Source organism: Thunnus maccoyii, chromosome 1 (assembly GCF_910596095.1).
Source record: "Thunnus maccoyii chromosome 1, fThuMac1.1, whole genome shotgun sequence".
NCBI lineage: Eukaryota > Metazoa > Chordata > Actinopteri > Scombriformes > Scombridae > Thunnus > Thunnus maccoyii.
In genome coordinates, this window is record NC_056533.1 from 35,296,121 (window position 1) to 35,314,558 (window position 18,438).

Consider the following 18,438-nt stretch of genomic DNA (forward strand, 5'->3'; position numbering starts at 1 on the left):
TTTCATCTGCTCTGATATTTCATTAACACAGCCTGTGTTATAAGTCTATATAAACTGAAATGTTTCCCTCTCCTGCAGACCTGCTAGCATTATGAGCTCTCTATTTGAATCCTCTAAACCTTTTCCTCCTTCACTGACTCAACTTGTGACTTGAAAAACAATAACTCTGTGTGTTTGTAACAGTAGAAAGGTATGGGATAACATAACACAGAGAAAATTGTGATAAAAATAAATACTCTTATGTATGTTGGCCTCTGTATGAACACACAGTTATTTAGAGGGCTGGAAAAGTGCAGACCAGCAGACAATATTGGAAATGATTAACTCCACAAACCATCCCATAATCTATACACACAATGTCCTCAAATTTCAGAAAAAAAATCAAATCTTCCATAAAGCAATAACGTGATGTTTGATCGCAGGCAGAGCAGACGTCACACTGAGCCTGATTGCATCCTGCTACACAACACAAGGGCCACAGACTCAACAACAACCCACATTAAAGTCTAACATCATTTAGCAGGCTAGATAGCTACTCAGCTGCAGCACATTAAACAGCAATATGCAATATTGTATATATTCTTTATTTAAGCTAAATTTCATCCAGAAAACTAGAATAAAGGGGGTCTCTGACAGCTATAGATTTATTGTGATGTTTCGAAAGAAAATTTGTAAAAATGTGTTACTATTCTGATTAACATGTATGCTGAAATAACTTACAAGATGCTCTCAAAGTGCTTCTTCTCTTCCCCTAAGTAAAGATTTGAATGCAGGAATTTTACTTATTTGTGAGTGTGGTATATAGGATAGTTTTCAAGTACTTCTTCAGACTGAAAATAAGGCATGACAGAAGCCCCATGCCAGAGTTTGCCTGGGGTCCCAAAATCACAAAAGCCACCTTGCACATGAAGCTAATTAATTATATTGATCAGATATATAGATACATAGATAGATAGAGCATTCAAATTAGGGCATACATCTTGAAGGATGAATCATTTTGGCATTTTACTGTCTGAACCATCATATCATATTTACACAAACACATTGATGTAAAACTTTTTTATTTCTTTATTGGAGTTAAATTCATCCAGAAAACAATTTCACTCAATTAAGCAAACACAGGCGGTAAGACGTCCAGTTGTTGCCGTGGTACCGGAGCTGCAGGTGTCTCGGTGGTCTGGGCCACTGCCTTGGCCGAGGAAACGAGCCTCCTGTCCGGCCTGAACGGCACCGAGGAGCCGCTCACTTTCTGCGGCGTGAGGCGGCTCCCTTCTTGCTGCTGCAAGGCGCAAAAAGCGCAAAAACAGAGTCAGATCTGCAAATTGATCCTTTACAGAAAAATACCAGAATATCAACACATCAGGGGTTAAACTAGGCCGCTGTAGCAACACTGAAGGAATATTTGATTCCTTGAATATACTGATTTTCCTTTGGAGCTACAGCGGCCTCTAGTGTCCAATCACACTAATTAAAACTTTGAAAATACAGAAAATAATTGATAACACTCTAATAATAACCAGGTAAATCAAAGTCAGCTATAAACAGGATTACACCTGGTAACAAGGAGAAAAGTATAAACAAACTAGTAAATAAGACACAAATAAACATATAAAGAAAGTGATTTGTTTTCATTCAAACAAGTTTTTTAGCAGTTAGTGTTTTAGATATTAAACAGAGCTGGATGATGCTTTATTTTACATGTAATTTCTGGATAATTTTCTCGACATTTCCAAGGAATCTCCTGAAAAGAATTATGTAATGTTGCTACTTATATTGACAACAGGAATATCCTCTAAAGAAAAATTCAATTAAAGTACTTTTTAAAATTTATTATTGGAGACATATTTTTTACTGTATGCCTTCTTGGGGACTAATTTCACATTTTTGCTTGTTAGGCTGAGCTGCTCACTGACTAAAATACTCTCTAGATTATGCAAACAAGTATTTGGACACTGTCTCTATTTTCCCAGTAATTAATATCAAATGTTCTTTCAAGAGTTCTTTCCAGGACATGTCTCGGAAATTATTGTGAAATTATTTTGAAATATTAGAAACCTGTAAAAACAGAGTTATCCGAAGCTGTTTTTTGGGGGGGTTCACATAAACTGTGAATTTTGTATGTACGTTGTGATTTTTTAAGTTTTATTTGATGGTGAAACTAGTTTTCTCTGATGTTGTCTGCAAATGTCGTGGTGTCAATACTCACTGTTTATCTTTATTTTCATATTTATGAGAGCGGGTACTTACTGTTTCTGCAGCTCATCGATGCGGTTTCTGAGAGAGATCACCTGAAAGACAGACAGTTGTGATTGAAACTGACAGATACTTCTCACCTGAGTAGCACTTCCAACACAATTCTAAACAAATTTACCCATTTATTTACTTTTTTCCTTATAGTTTGACTTTTAATGTCAAGGTTAATATTATATTGTATTAATATATATTCTTGTGTTTCACTTTTTTTGTATTTTCATCCATTTTTCTCTCGATGCATTTGTTTGTTTTCTTGTTGTTGTTGTACACTGGCAAATGCTTGTGATACAAACTTTGACACAGATATAAATGTTACCATACACACCAGATAGTCTCCCAGATAGAGTGTAAACCAGGGTGGTTTAAGTGATTCACATCGTCATAATTGGATTAGCCCTTTATGTAAAGTTTTAACCACCTACTGTATGTTTAAGTTGTGTCACCTCACAAAATGTAATCATTAATTAACCTCTTAAAAGGGATATATAATGCTTGTGATTATCAGTTATTTTTATACTGTTAAGATGTCAGATGTCTATGTAGTACATAGTAGATATATCATAGTTCATAGTAGAGTTCCAAAACTTGAGGTGAATGTAAAAATCCTTCCTAAAAGTCTTCAGCCTGCTCTGATACACCTGCATATTTTGGATCAGATTCGGGCTCAAACATGTACAGATGTATTTGAGAAGTTTCTGTTTTGAGTAGGGAACGAGAAAAATACATAAAATTCTGCCACTACTGTGTGTTTATGTGGCCTCCAGAGCTGGAGGAACCAATCAGAACAGAGTGGGCTCATCGGGAGGGGACGGGAGCTAAAACGGCCTGTTTCAGACAGAGGCTGAACTAAGGGGCTGCATAAAAGGCCAGTATGAAATGAATAAGGAGTTTTTTGAACTGTAAATCATACAAAGATATTCCAGTAGAGCCCCGGAATATAAATATAGAGCTGGAAATGGGCAAAATATATCCTCTTTAATTTAAAAAGTCTATAGTTATTTAAATTTTTTTTTAGATATGATTGGTAGTGAGAGGGAATATCATGTTGTATGTCACATGACTGTCCATTCTGGATGATTTAACCAGAGAAGAATGTGAATGTACAACATCAAACAGAAACTGACGCAGGCAGATGTGTCACTGCCGATAAATCAAGCAGGAAATGCTCCGACTGTTTTCTGCAAACCACACCAAACTATCTGTGTTACCAGGGGAGAAACAGCCACATGCAGGAAAAGTCATTACGAGATAAATACATTTCACACTAAAGTAATCACACATTCATCACTTCCTTTGTAATTTTGAGCATAGTGTGGTAGTAAATCATGAGAAATGTTCTTATCAAGGAAAATGTGGTAACTTAAATATCTAGATATACTTGTTCCTAAGTTTCAAATGAAATGGGCAGACCAAGAAATGTGGAGATTGTGAGTTTGTTGCAGCACAAAATATACAAAATATCCTCATATCTCTTTCTCACTGACCTCATATCTCTGTCTCTTGAGCCTCTCGCAGTAATCGTACTTAATTGCCTCCAGGTTGTGCAGCCATGACCACAGCTCCTTCGCCTTTTCCCTGACAAACAACACAAACCACAAGCATTCAATAGGCAATCTCTGAATGCAGCTAGGAATAAAATGTTTTACCCTATGATTGAGTCTTCATCTGAACCCAATTATTTTCCTCATATTATATCAAAATTAGATTAGTGGAGCAGGTAGCTTTGAACATAACACATGGATGAGAAACCAAATGATTACATTTGGCTTTAATTTGGTTGAAAGGCCAGCACTTTAACACCTGAACATGCTGAACAATACCTCAAACATATCATAATGAAAGGGTATAAATATAAAGGGGGGGATGTGTCTACTGTTGTTATTTTTAGCTGTGCTAGCAGCATGACTCTAGGAATGGCATTCTGTTGGTCAGTCCTTCACTTTGGTCCAGACTGAAAGATCTCTACAGCTGCTGGATCGATTGCCATGAAATTTTGAAGACGTTCATGGTTCCCAGAGGATGAATCCTAAGCACTTGGTGACTTTTCTGTCAGCACCACCAGCCGGTCAAAGTTTTCACTCTTTCAATGAAATATCTCAGTATCTACTTGATGGATTGGAACCAAATTTCAGACATTCATCGCTCACTGACATTATACTGTAAATGACTTCTGTGACCCTCTAGTGCCACCATATGGTTTTGTAGTGTAATATCTCAACAACAGACATTTCATGACCTTATCATGACATTCATGGTATTATCATTGTGAGCATGTTGATGATAGCGTTCAACTCAAAGCACCACAATGCTCAAGTACAGCCGCTAGCATGAGAGTAGACTCTTGTTAATTTATCTTTTTTTGAAAAAGTTGCAGGAATAATTTAATGAAACATTCCTGTAATTGTCCTAAAATTGCCAATCAGTAAAATCTTATCAACAGAAAAAGATAGATTATTGGGGCAGAGCCATCGTCCTTCCTCTGACTTCATTGTGGAGAAGATTTTAAATAATTCAATATTTCCTGTACTGACAGCTGAGAGATGGCAGATTTTCCCCCCCTTTTTTATTCTCATATGTAAACTTAATAATGCATGTCCTCTGTGGTGTCACTGCTTTATTATCTAGACTGTGACTTGTCTTTTCGTTCCCTGCCGTGTGTTACTTCAGATTGTCCTCGCTGAGATTGTCGATAGTCAGGGGTTTGAGTCTCTCTGCCAGAATCTTCTTCTTCTTTTCTCTTTCAGTCTGCTTCTTGCCTCTCCTCTGTTCAGCCTACAAAATTCCAACCAGTAAATCAAAACAGGTTAAAAACCTCCATATTTATATATTTTTTTCACTTTGATACCTGTTTTGTATGAAGTTGAAGCAGACATCTGAGAAACACATTTAAAATCCCAACAATAAAAAAAATGATGAAAAGTTACCCTCTGCAGAAGGCCGCTGTAGCCGGACCCCATATTTGTCAGAGCTATCTTCTTCTTGGCTTCATCCTCAGCCTTCCTGTGGGCTTCGGCATCCTCCTTTCTCATCCGTTCAGCCTGCCAAACGAATTTCGAAGATTATCGTGATTCGACACCATGACAAGTAAAAGGACAGCATGAGTGTGGTTTTATTTTTTCCTCTTGCTAGTAATGTCCACAAACAGTTTTAGGAGTAACTTAACAGCAGCTAAAAACCTTGTTTGTGCTACCCTCCAGTGGTTGAAGTTCTCAACTTCCTGCAGCGATGCAGAAATGCACTCTGTGGTCAGTACACTGTGACATCACTGCCAGGTTTGGTGAGATGTGCAACATGCTTGAAACTGTAACCCAGATGTTAGTGAAACACTGCTTTTCAGCTTGATGTTAAATTACTCTTCAAATCCACCGTCTTTACTGAAAATGACGACCACAGATGGATGTTTGTAAATGTGGATCAAATGAATCAAATCAATTCATCTCTTTGAAATGCTTCACCAAATGTTGAAAGAACAGAAAGAATAAAGTCACAGATTGAGGTTGCGACGATATAAGAAACAGGAGCTGTGTACCTCCCGCCTGGCCTGCCGCTCTTTATCCTTCTCAGCACGAATCCTCTGCTGCTCAGCTCGCTCAGCGCGGCGCTTCTCCTGAACACGCAAACCAAAAGACAACATCGCAATTAAACAGAAATTAAGATAATGCTGTAGTTGTCTTGTTTATTTTCATACATCTGGCTTTAATTGATTGGTGATCTTCAAAAAGTTATCATTTTGCATATGTAATCAATGTGTTTTGAGCAAAATCTCACAATTCTTTCTTTGAGAGCAATGAGCTCCTCTTCTTCCTTCTTTCTGCACTCAAAGTGAGCATCGATCAGCGACTGCAGCTCGACCAGGTCTTTGTTTTGACGTTTCTTCTGGATGTCCTGCAAGAAACAAACAGAAGACAGCAGTTACCAAAAGATAGTTGCTGTAAACACTGTGTAAACACTTTCATTTAAACCTAGCCAAAGTGCAGATGAAGAGATCACAAATCTGATTGCAACCTGTCTTGACTGAAATGTATTCTGTCTCATACATCAGTGATGAATGTTATTTTGTAAGTTTTCTTGCAAACAGAGTAAGAATGTCATATCCTAATGAAGATCCTTTGTGTGACCATTGTGGGGTATTTCCTGCCTCGTTGGGGCACACGTTCTCGCAATGCCCAAAATTGTCCAATTTTTGGAACTCCATATTTAAAACTTTGTCTGATAGCCTGGGACACATGGTAGAACCGGAGCCAGTGTTGGTTGTATTTGGGGTACCAGGAAAGGAGTGTTCCCTTAGAGGACTCACTTCTTCTGTGGAAAGTTTCATAACCCTTATAGCACACAGATGAATTCTACTGAACTGGAAACAGGCACAGCTTCCCACCTACACTATGTTGATCGAAGATGTTACGCAACATCTTAAACTGGAAAAACTCAGAGTCACTTAACAAGTTTCCGCTAAGTAATCCCATGAGACTTGGCAACCCTTCATTGATTATGTAGAGGCTACGCAATAAATATCCTATTAACTCTTTGCTACAATAACAAGGCTAATGTAAGATGTCAATAATCACCATGTAAAGCAGCTTTGTACCTTGGTTAATATTTATACTGTATATGCACTGTCCTATTGTTTTTACGTGTCTGTGTATGTAAATTCTGCACTGTTTTTGTATTTCCTATAATTTGTATACAATTTGTACTGCTTGTTTAACTAAAATACCAATAAACAGATGTAAAAACTGTTGTATGTCATGATATATTTATACTGTATGTGCACTGTCCTTATTATTTTTATCTGTTTGTGTATTTAATGTATTTTATGTAATTTGTATACAATGTGTACTGCTGGTTTGTTAACTAAAATACCAATAAACAGATGAAAAAGAATGTTACTGATGTATGTCATGACATGCATATTATTATAGTACAGAAAGTGTTCTGACTGGACGTCGGTTGCTGCCACAATTTGACTGGAACTAATCTCAAACCACCTTGTTGTGGTAGAGGATTTGGTTTCTTGGTTCGCATCCAAAGTATGAAAGAGGGCTGTGTCTGAAATTCCTCTCCATATACTAAACAATACACTATATTTAGCCTCTGCCATCTGGTGTGTAATTTTATCCACCTGTGTATATAGTGCACTCAAAAATGTAGTATGGCATGTGCACTGCTTTTAGATAACAATCCCACAGTGCAATGCGTTGCATTTTACAGATGCAGTTACCGCTGTGTGACTTTATTGCTGTGATGACGCAAAATGATCATCAGTGAGTAAATGTCTGAAATCTCTATTTACCGCTCACTATTGAGTAAACTACTGAGTGTCTATTAGTCTTAGTCACACTAAGGAATGTGTCACCCAGTGCGGTGGTCTGGCTCATTGACATGTTTTTACACAGTGGAATAAGATATATCAGAATTTAGATACACATAATACTTGTTAGTAGGATTAGTTCATTGTTTAAAGGCTACACATTCAGTTATTTTTTCTTGGATGAGTATCAGTTGACAACCTACATCAAAGTCTACTTTCTCGCCATCAGGGATCTTCGGAGCAGAGGGTCTATTGAAGGAAATAACATTCATATTATAACTTACACATGTCACCGGTGTGAAAACATGATGTTTCAGTCAGAGAATTTAGAGAATTTACTCACTTGAACTTTGGCTTTTCCTCTGGTAATTCAGCATCAGCATCAAAACAGCAACAGGGAGAGAAGAGAGAGATCAAACTGTTAGAGACACGAACGTGGAGAGAGACGCAGTCTAAAGAGCTGCTGGTTAATTAGGGGGGATGTTCCATGTAGACAAGCTGAGTTACATCTGAGGGCTGCAAGTTGTTTCACACTTCCAGTAGATCATTGTCGTGTGAGTGTGAGTCTTTCTAACATCAGGGGCCTGACTCCTGTATGTTAGCCTCTCCTTTAAGTACTGTAAGTACACAGTGTTACCTGATTTTTCTTTTTCACGGTGTTAATTTGTTGTGCATTAGTGTGTAAATCAAACCAATATCATCTGAGTCGTTTCAAGTGCTAATCAGGATCAGTAAACTGTGCCATAAATCACTACGGAAACTATTTAATAGTTTAATTTTCCGAGCATACTTACACACACACTTTTGACACTAAGTTTGACTGTGTAATTACTGTTAATTGATGTGCAAGGTAAAAAAAACAACAACAACAAAAAAAAACCAACTAGGATTCTAACAGGAACAAATAACAAAGTTTGTGACCCTCACACTAAAACAATCAACACGGGAAGAAAATGCAGGCAAAGAAACAGCGACTCAGCAGGAAATACAAACTACCATCTTGATCTTCGTCCTCCACTGGCAGGACACAATTATGCAAAAAAGAAAAGAAGCAGAGATGAGCAGTGAGGCCCGTAACCATGACCTCAACCTTTTCCTCCACGTCACCTCCGTTGGCTAACTACATCAACTACATCAATAACAGGTTTAAAGGGGACACAGGAAGTGTGAAACAAACAAATTGTTTGAATTGTTCATGTGTGAAAGACTCACTGGCCAACAGAGAAACAGATAAAAGGTCAAAACAGAAGAACACATAAGAATCCGGATCAACATACCTTCTTCTTCATAGGCCTCTGCGTGCAGCAAGCATCCAAAGCGAGGGCAGAACAGAAATCATTAGTGATTGAACTCGGCGCTGGAAGCCTGTTCCTGTCCTCTTTATGATGCACAGCTTACGAAGCACATTTACTAAACTGGGGTGTTTATATCCTTACTGTGTAGTGTAGTGGCAGCCACTGCACAAGTCCCATGTCATGCATTAATACTGCATTAATACTGCAGACTGCTCTTTCTTTCCTAATGTTCCTTTTCTTTGGCGAGAACATTGCATGTTCCTCCTGACTGCATGTTAATAAGGACGTTCTGGTGAACTTCTTTCAAAATCTAATAGCCTTTCAGATCATCTTTATTGGCTTTATTCCTTAGTTATTTTCTATACTATAAGGACTGATTGAGAGAGAATGAAACTGATGAACGTGGCACTGTGCAGAAAGAGTGGTTTTACTTGTGTAGCTGTTCTTCTCCCATACAGAACACCACTCTCATGCTGTAATCAATTAACATCAATGGTTGACCAACCCAAGAATAAACTGACACTGTTAGATAACCAATGGTAGTATTTGTTATTTGTTTAAACCATGGTTAAAAACCTTAAAATGACCTGTGTTTTTCTGCCAAGTGCCCTTTTGGGGTTATGACTGCTGAGAGTAATTACTCTCCAGTCAAAATAGCAAAGATGGACGTAGCGTATCCTTGTTAAACCTTCGTAAAACCTCCAGTCGGTAGGTCAGGTTGGATGATTCTGCCAACAAACTGAATGACTTTGACACCGGAGATGTTGGTTTACATTCTGCCTCCTACAACAGTAAATGCTGATTTCTTTTAAAAATGAAGGCAAACGATCCCTAACCTTAATATAGCTCATAAGTGTAGACAGGCACTGCAATTCAGACGGGTGCTCTGCCTAAAAAAAGTGGCGTCTATATTGTAAGTCAGGAAAAAAGAAACACTCCATAGTTTAAAAAAAACCAGCACAAAGAATCATCTCATGTATCGGTCTATGAATTTATTCACAATCAATAGGCTGACACATTGAGAATAAATTCATCTAAAAGACCAATACATCATTCTTTTTGCTGTTTTTTTTCCTTCCAACTATAGAATATGCCTTTTTCCTGACTTTGCTCTGGAGAATATAGACGCTCTGTAACCTTAACTTGGTAGTTGTAGTTGCGTCAACCTAACTAGACCTTAACCATAGACGCAGCAGATCAGAAAACACTCGATGCAGGCACAGCACGAGTAAACTACCTATTCTGATCTCTTAACTTATGTGAACTTATTGACTAAACCTAGTGAACACTGGTCTTACATTCAACATGTGGTGAGAAAGTAAATTCCAATGGCTGTTTTCGTCTTGGTTCTGCTCAATGTTAACTAACTAGACACGTTTTTGCTAACATAGTACTAACTAAATTAGCAAGTATTTCTGCCATCTAGTGGTCAGCAATTGTTAAACGCTGATTTATCAACTGTGTACCAGACTTGAAATGTATCAAAACTTGATGACTTCCAATCTGACACTGCTGAGGCAGCGACATTAAAAGATTAGTTCAGTAAGCATACATTAAAAGCCTGGGACTTCTGCAGTGACTCCACTCTGTGTGAAACAGTTTGCACAGATAATAAAAGCATTTGAACAAAATAAACATTTCCTCTTTATACTTGAATAGTCAGGATGATTACTTTGCATCACAACACCCCACTGTAAATGCTTTAGAGCAGTTTGCCAGTGTCACTCTTCATCTACACACAGAGAGAAAGATGCTAAACATGGTGTGAAGGGAGGTGAAGAAATTGCTTTTACATGACTGGGAATTACCCATCATCCATTCTGTTACAGCCTTAAAGATTGGTTCATGAGCATGCCAAAAGGCAGTCATTAACAACAAGATGAGACATAGGAAGGAATGTTTCAAGGCCTTGGATGAGACAGTGTTGTAGATTCATGTAAAGGCAGCTGTTTTTCTTCTCCCTTTCAACATTTATATGCACATCTCATATTCAAAACACACATGTGGCATTGTGCAATAATGCTGGAAACAGGACAAAATGTTTTATTGTGATCATGTGTAAGCTAAAACTGATGCTGATATGATGTAAAAACTGTGGACATTGTATAAAGCAAAGCTCAAATGTTCAAAGACACTAAAAGGCACTAAAGTGCAACGCACACTGGCCTTGACGTGCCCAACGGATCCGGGAAGCGAATATGAATAATTAAACCAATGCTCTCCTGGAAAGTCGATGTGCGTAGATGCTGGACAGAAGGGCGGTGATGTATCCAGAAAATGACGCAGATGTTATTTGTGCTAACACAGAATAAAATGAGCCCATGTGTTTTGAAGCATTATATACGGGCGCTGTGTGTTCTGTGACCTTTCGGATTGACGCAGTGACCTGAGGTCTGAGGTTGGTCTAAATGGATTAAAATGTGTTTTCTGGCCTGACTTTTAAGATGACTGTTCAAGTCTGACTTAAAACAACAGTCATGAGCCCAAATGAACAGTGAAACATGTTTTTCTTGCTGTAATCATTCCTCCTGTTCATACTGACCATTAGAAGATCCCTTCATAATGCACTTACAATGTAAATGATGGGGGACAAAATCCACAGTCCTCCTTCTGTGCAAAAATGTATTTAACAGTTTATCTGAAGCTAATATGAAGCTTCAGGCATTTTTGTTACTATACTTCCAGGGAAACACTGTCCAAGGAAACACAAAGAGGGAATTTGATGCTAAAAAGATTGTAAATATGAGGAAAACCTCTTTCAGTGTTCATATGGACACCTGACTGATGTTTTAAGACAGACTTGAAAAATTATGAACCCGTCCTTTAATGTGACTTATAGTAGATACTGGCAGTGAATTAAAGCATTTGAACTACTAAGTTCCACTCCAAATTTTGGAGACATGTGGATTTTGTGTTCTTGTTCTAGTTTATCTAAAAATCTAAAACTAAAAAAAGAATCTGTTCCTGCTGGGAGTGCATCCTGAAAGTTCACAAATTCTGCAGATTTACAACTTTTGTAATACTGGGCAGTTATGAAGAGGAGGTAATTAAAAGGCTGAAGGGTAACTAGAGAATTAGTGAACTGCAAATATATCAAACTTCACAAGACAAAGATTTTCAAAACTATTTTAGGATGATTCGAGTTTCTGCTCATTTCCTCCATTCCCTCACAGTTATAAATCACTTTGAAACCAACATATCTCAGAGTTATGACAAAATGTCTAAATATTAGCAGTTCCTCCCAAAAAAGAAGCAATATATGTTTATGTACTTTGGTAATATACAAAATGGCAGATGGTCGAGAGATTCCAGACCTCATTTATAGGAAAAAAAACAACACATTGGTTCCAATAATGTTACTAGTTAAATTCTAGTAACACCAAATGCAGTCTGACATAAAACATCGAGCTAAATATTGTAATTTCAGCAGCTTTTCCTCAACACTGACTGTCAAAATCTTAAGTTAAACTATAATGTAAAATTTCAGTAGATTTTCAACAGTTGCATAATAGAAGATATGTTTGATTGTCCAGGAGTCCAAGACCAGCTGCAGTTTGATAACAACATGCAGCAAAGACAGGAATCAAACTTTTCAAAAGCTGGCAGTTACATTAACAACATCACTCTTTCTGCGCAAGTTACTGCCATAAAGTTAGAAATTTGGGGATTTTGGTGTGTCAAACAGACCCAAATTTTCAGTAAATATTGTGCCACAAAGTGATGACATGGCAGGAGTTTAAAATCTATTCAAACTATCAAACTATGTGAGAAAATCTTCCTTCATGTCTTTCCTCAGACTGTGGGTGGACTCCTTCTTTGGTTATTCTGAGGTGGAGCTTAATAAAAAATGCATTTCCTAAAACACATTGAAAAAGAAATTTAGGAAATCAGAAGTGCAACATTGCTCTCAAGTGCAAGACTGTCCAATATCTCTCGGACCAAGTGCAATAATAGACCATCCTACTGAACTGAACTCCATATTTCTGGGACTAAGTGCAATACATTGACTATTTTTTATCAATTAACTTTTAAAAAGAACTTGTTTTATACTTATTTATGTGTGTAGTCTAAAATATGCAGTGCATATGTTGCAGATTCTGCTGCTTGTGTTTTGTTTTTATATATATTGTATGCACCAGTCAGGGGAGGCACTAAATTTCGTTGTACAGCTGTGCAATGACAATAAAGGCATCCTATTCTATTCTATTCTATTCTATTCTATTCTATTCTATTCTATTCTATTCTATTCTATTCAAAATATAATTGTGTGCTTCTACTTCCTTTACTGACTGAATGGAAAGACTCCAGTTATTTATTTTCTATTATATTTAGTATTGTAATAGAACAAATTGACTTTTGATATAGAAATTAGATTTTTTTTAGGAAATGTACTGGAGGAATGTAAAATTTAAAATATGAGCAAAACCTCAAATCATGCTGAATTGTCCTTTTAGACTCGTTACTTTGACTTGTCAAGCAGGATATGTTTTGCAGCGTGTTGATGTCGACAGACCTGACTATCCTATAGAGTGCTGAATGTCCTGCAGGAGAAGGGTGAACAGACTGCCCATGCCACGTACCTTCCTCCTCAGGTTCTGGTTCTTGTTCTGGTTCTGGCTCTGCTTCTGGTTCAGGCTCTACTTCTGGTTCTGCTTCTACCTGGGCCTCCGCCTCAGGGGCTACTTCTACTTCTACTACCTCCTCCTGGGCTACGGGCACGCAGCATGCACCAAAGGGTGTCGGAGAAGGCCGTTAATGAAGACCACAGACATGACAGAGCCATTAGAAACCATAAGTGAGAGATTACTTTAGTTACAGAGATGATGGATGGGTGAGCGACGGACAGCACTGCTGGAGAACAGAGAGAGAGAAACAGGTGATGATGAGACAGAGTCATGTGACCTTATTCACACAGCAGCGGAGGTGGAGCTACCTGAAGCCAGTTATGTGCTGATGTTACGTACAAAGATCATACGAACATTTCACCAATTCTGTTTGGAAACCTGTTTAAATGAATGGTCCTGATGAATCCAGAGTATGGAAGCCTAGAGCGGCCATAAATTGAGATAGGTAAACTTTGTTAAGTAAACGTTATTTCAATCATTTTGTCAACTATTATTGACAAAACTTTACATTGTGAACAAAAAAGATCATAAATATTTAGCATTTGTATATTCAGCAGAAATGTGACATGGAAACTAACAAGCACAGGAGCATTTACAGAAATTTAATGGCTTCTGCTACAAAAAAGTCAGTCTGAAGAAAACTTGATATATGACTTTTTATATGACAATAAAATCTTAATAAATATTAGCAAAGTATTTTTGCTCCGTGCACAGAGTATTAAAAAAGTGCCCTCGGGTGCTAACGACAACAGGACTCATGTAGCAACAAAAATCAACACAGAAAACTTGATGAAATATGTTGTTCACACAGTATTGTGCTTGAGTTTTAATAAATATGAACATACTGTATGGGGAATATTGAAACACATCTCTCAGCGTGTATTCTTTGACACTATTCATTCAAAATTACATTGAAATTTATAACTAATACTCAACAGTATTTTTGTATCTTTGCAGCTAAAACGTTAGAAAGGTGATGTTAGAAGACAGCGTTGGTGGATATCATAGATATGGGAGAAACCAACAGTTATAATGATGTAGGCACAACACACTGCAGTGCTGGAAAAAAAATGAGCCATGTACATTTTTTTTGAATGCTTAAAAATTAACTTTTTAACTTTGTTAAAAGCATAAAAGGTTCAAATTCTAATTGGAAATAGATGCTAATTTTAGCCTTTTATTAATGTTCAATGTTGCTCAATGTTGTTTCCAAATTGTTTTATTTGTGTATTTCATTGTTTTTATCTTATTTTATTGTATTTAAGTTATTTTATTACTTTTTTTGTTATTATCTGCCGGCTTTTATTTAATTGTGGCACTGATTTGTTTTTGTTTTTTTTTTCTTTGTAAAGCACCTTGTAGGCTAACACTGTTTTAAAATGTGCTATATAGATAAAGTTTATTATTATTTTTGTAATCAGTATTAATTTATCTTTAGAATATAGAAAGGAAACTCCAGGAACACATTTCACATTTTCAGAAATACCAATGATAGAAAATCCAAAATAAAGAAGCTACAGAAGCTGCTAGAACAGCCGATTGCTAGCTAGAAGAGTTTTAAATAGCTAGTTGTTATTAATACATCTCATTACAGCTACATTACAGCTAGCTAACATCTTGAAAATGTATTCTATCTTCAGTGAAGTCTCTTGTGACTTTTGGAGTAGCAGCTCCAGTTTAATGAGAATTATCCACGTAGTTTTCCACCTCCACTGTTTAAAACACTGCAGTTGTGTGAATGAGGTCAATGACAGTTATACTGATGTGACATTTACAGATGACAATGTGAACATGTCACATGCCAAGAAAATAAATGTACAGAGCGTAGAAGCTCGGTCACATTTTCCTCTTAACCATGTGAATCAAAAAAACATCACTCAGTCAGAAAAAGTTACCCTTAACTTAGAAGTGTTTGACTGACAGCTGCGTGTTAGTTAGCTTTCTACCGACGTAACTATAAGATAAACATCTTACTCATCTTATCTTCCTTTTTGCACAGAAAATTAAATAGATCACTGATTGGACGAGAAAATGACGAGCAAAAACGTCTTCATAAAAAAGGCATTTATTGATAAAATAAATCGATAAAGGCTACTTTTAATGTAACCGAGGGTGAATAAAGCAACGAGGTAGATGTATTCAATCAATCTCATTGACATTTATCACCTTCTAAACCAAAATAAGGTTTTCACTCACTTTCGGCTCTACTTTTAGCAAACCCTGCTTAATAAACTTACATCTGTGTGAGTTTACAGTCTGCGTAGAAACCAGATGTCAGTGTCAAACACTTTAACTTAAGCGTAAAACCCAGAAGCTGACAAAAGTGCAAAGGAGATAAAAATCGATTCAGTCGTCTTTACCTTCCTCGTCTTCAGTTGTGGAAAGTGGAGAGAAAGCATAGAGAGGAAGAACAGAGACAGATAAATCATGGTGTCATTTTATAATTACATGTAAACATCTCCTCTGAACTGACTTTGACATATATTATCTTATGCACAGTTACATTTTTAAAAAATTATGTAAAAATATGTATGTGACATACTTTATATTATGTACTTCTGAATGTGTACAAAATATAAGGCAAAAAATATTAATATGTATATATTAACAGTGCATTTCAAACATATTTCCAGTGTATTAAGAAGAAAATTTAATTATTATAGGAAGAAGAGCAGCTTTTAGATGACATGGCTACTTTTACCAAAATCAAAAGCGGTGACACAAGAGCTAATTTTGTCAGGTCAAAGGTCACTTTCATGTCTGTTGTGCACACAAAGCCTTTCAAAGTCACTAACTGGGTGAGGTGAAACTAAAATAGTACATTTACATACAAATAAAAACATATTAAATCATTGTGTGTCATAATTTTGGATAAAGTCTTATAGCCTGATTATTTTGTTGTGAATAAATAAATCAAACATTTCTGAGTAATGGTCACTTACCCTCGTACTGATCCCTGAAATGTAAAAAATAAGAAATTCAGAGATCAATCAGACATGAAATCCTTGCTGACGGTTTCTTTTATTAATGTTAAGACTCATCAAACCACATCAAACAGCAGCGTGTGTCGTTACTGACAGAGTCGGATTCACTTACACTTCCTCAACGTCAGACATGGTGACAGCAGACTTCACACCTGAGGGGAAAGACAAAGAGCCCGATGAGTTGACAGGATTGAAATAGCAGCAGAGAGACTGTGTTGATATGAAAAGGTTAAGAATTTGATCCACACAGAGACAGTTGCTGCCAGTTCACCTGCTCCAGTTTACTTGTTATTTCCATGAAACTGTACTTAGAATAGAAAAGCAAAGCAAAGACTTTGAAGAGGGAGGATTTGTTTTAGATGGTTTCTGGCAAAAGTTTCTGCACAGACAACAGGAGGTTGGATCAGTTTTATTTCATAGTATTTATATTTGATTCCAACATAAACTTTTACACAAAATATAAGATACAATTTGCAGTATCATAATACACCTGCCCTCTTCTCCAAATAATAGCATAAATAATCTAAGACAGTCTGCCACTACTTTCAACAATCATTTGAGACACACGTGCACACATCAAAACACACTCACACACAACCAGAGACAGAAAACTAAACATTGACATTACTCATTTTATTCATATTGTCCAAATATGTGATTTCTATACATTTTATTAAACTGAGTAATACTTTAACAACAATTGAAATGATTCCCCAGAGAATCTCCACACTGACACACTGAAGTACACATCCGCTTTAATCCTACATGCATGAGTTTTAAAATAAAATTTCCCTCTGTGATCTTCATCACCTGATCGAAACACAAGCAGCATTTGTAAATTTTCAGGCAATAATCTGTCACTTCAAGGCTCCGATTGACATGAATCATCCTGGTTGAATCATCAATACAAAACCTGAACAACTGTGAATGAAAAGATTTGGTTATTTCATGAAAAAAAAGTAGGTAGGTACAAGGTACAAGTCTGAGTATGTAAAAAGTTGAGGAGAGAAGTCAACCACAACTCCGGAGGCAGTTTGGTGAGATCTTAAAATTGTTTTTCATGCACCTTTAATGACAAACTTAATCTAAATATTACACTTTGCACAAACTTGATAAAACATTCAACAATTTACATCTCAGTGTCTGTTTCTGGGTCAGTTTTGCATGGATTTAGGTGTTGTGTTTATTCCCATGTGCAATGACACATCGGCCTGAATTTGCTACGGCTCTGACTGGCATCTTTGTCACAGCAACAGCTGCTGAGGCTGAAACCAAGCGATACTCACAAACTCTCTCTTAAATTGTTTTGAGGATATTAAATGCTGGACGGCATGAAAGTAAAACAGCAGGTCTTATTTTCTGTCCTGAAAATGTCCCTACAGCTATAACAAATTAACTAGAGTCTCTGTTCTCAAATCTCAGTACCGATGCTAGCAAGGCCCCTTTACACTGTGTGATTTTGGGCTGTCTGAGATGAAAGTTGACAATCGTGAGAGAAATGTAGTGAAATCTTTGGTCATCAGTAAAAAACAGTGTCCTAGATCTCACTGTGAGATACGTCCAGCAACAACCAGCCAGGAGCTTTGGTGACCAAAAACAGGCTGCGGCAAAATTCTGACCGAGTCAGATATTTAGGACCAAGTTCTGTGACTGCTGCTGCCACCCACATCTACAAACCAACCAATCACAATATGACATGAAATGATAAAGAGTATACTGGGCAGTGTGACATTTTGTGAGTGCAGTTTTTTGAATAAAGTTGGCTGGTGTTTGGACGATAATCTAGTCCTCAATGTCGAAGGAGGTGATTGCCGACTTCAGAAGGTCACAGCCTCAGAAAACACCCCTCAGCATCAGTGGCTCCAAAGTGGAGAAAGTGGAGAACATCATGTTCCTTGGAGTGCAGGTCTTGGGTAGACTCACCTGGTCGACGAACACCACCAGGATTGTCAGACGGGCCCAGCAGAGACTGC

General features: G+C 37.2%; 1 protein-coding gene across 1 annotated transcript; it reads right to left on the bottom strand.

Annotated features, from left to right (window-relative positions):
- Positions 1-1,044: 1,044 nt before the first annotated feature.
- Positions 1,045-18,438, bottom strand: LOC121896749 (troponin T, fast skeletal muscle isoforms-like). Its single transcript, XM_042410763.1, has 15 exons — positions 18,389-18,438; positions 16,578-16,617; positions 16,424-16,437; positions 15,842-15,850; positions 13,437-13,565; positions 8,839-8,856; positions 7,905-7,923; positions 7,765-7,810; positions 6,022-6,138; positions 5,783-5,860; positions 5,178-5,291; positions 4,916-5,025; positions 3,738-3,828; positions 2,248-2,288; positions 1,045-1,279 (listed from the first exon to the last, which is right to left on the bottom strand). Exons 2-15 carry the CDS (start codon positions 16,595-16,597, stop codon positions 1,243-1,245), a joined length of 843 nt encoding a protein of 280 aa, XP_042266697.1. The 5' UTR covers positions 16,598-16,617; positions 18,389-18,438; the 3' UTR covers positions 1,045-1,242.

Coding starts and splice junctions, on each gene's coding strand:
- LOC121896749 (XM_042410763.1), bottom strand. CDS start 16,597: ATGTCTGACGTTGAGGAAGT. Junction 2,289..3,737: donor TCAAGAGACAGAGATATGAG/GTCAGTGAGAAA, acceptor TCTGTCTTTCAG/GTGATCTCTCTCAGAAACCG. Junction 1,280..2,247: donor ATCGATGAGCTGCAGAAACA/GTAAGTACCCGC, acceptor TGCGCCTTGCAG/CAGCAAGAAGGGAGCCGCCT.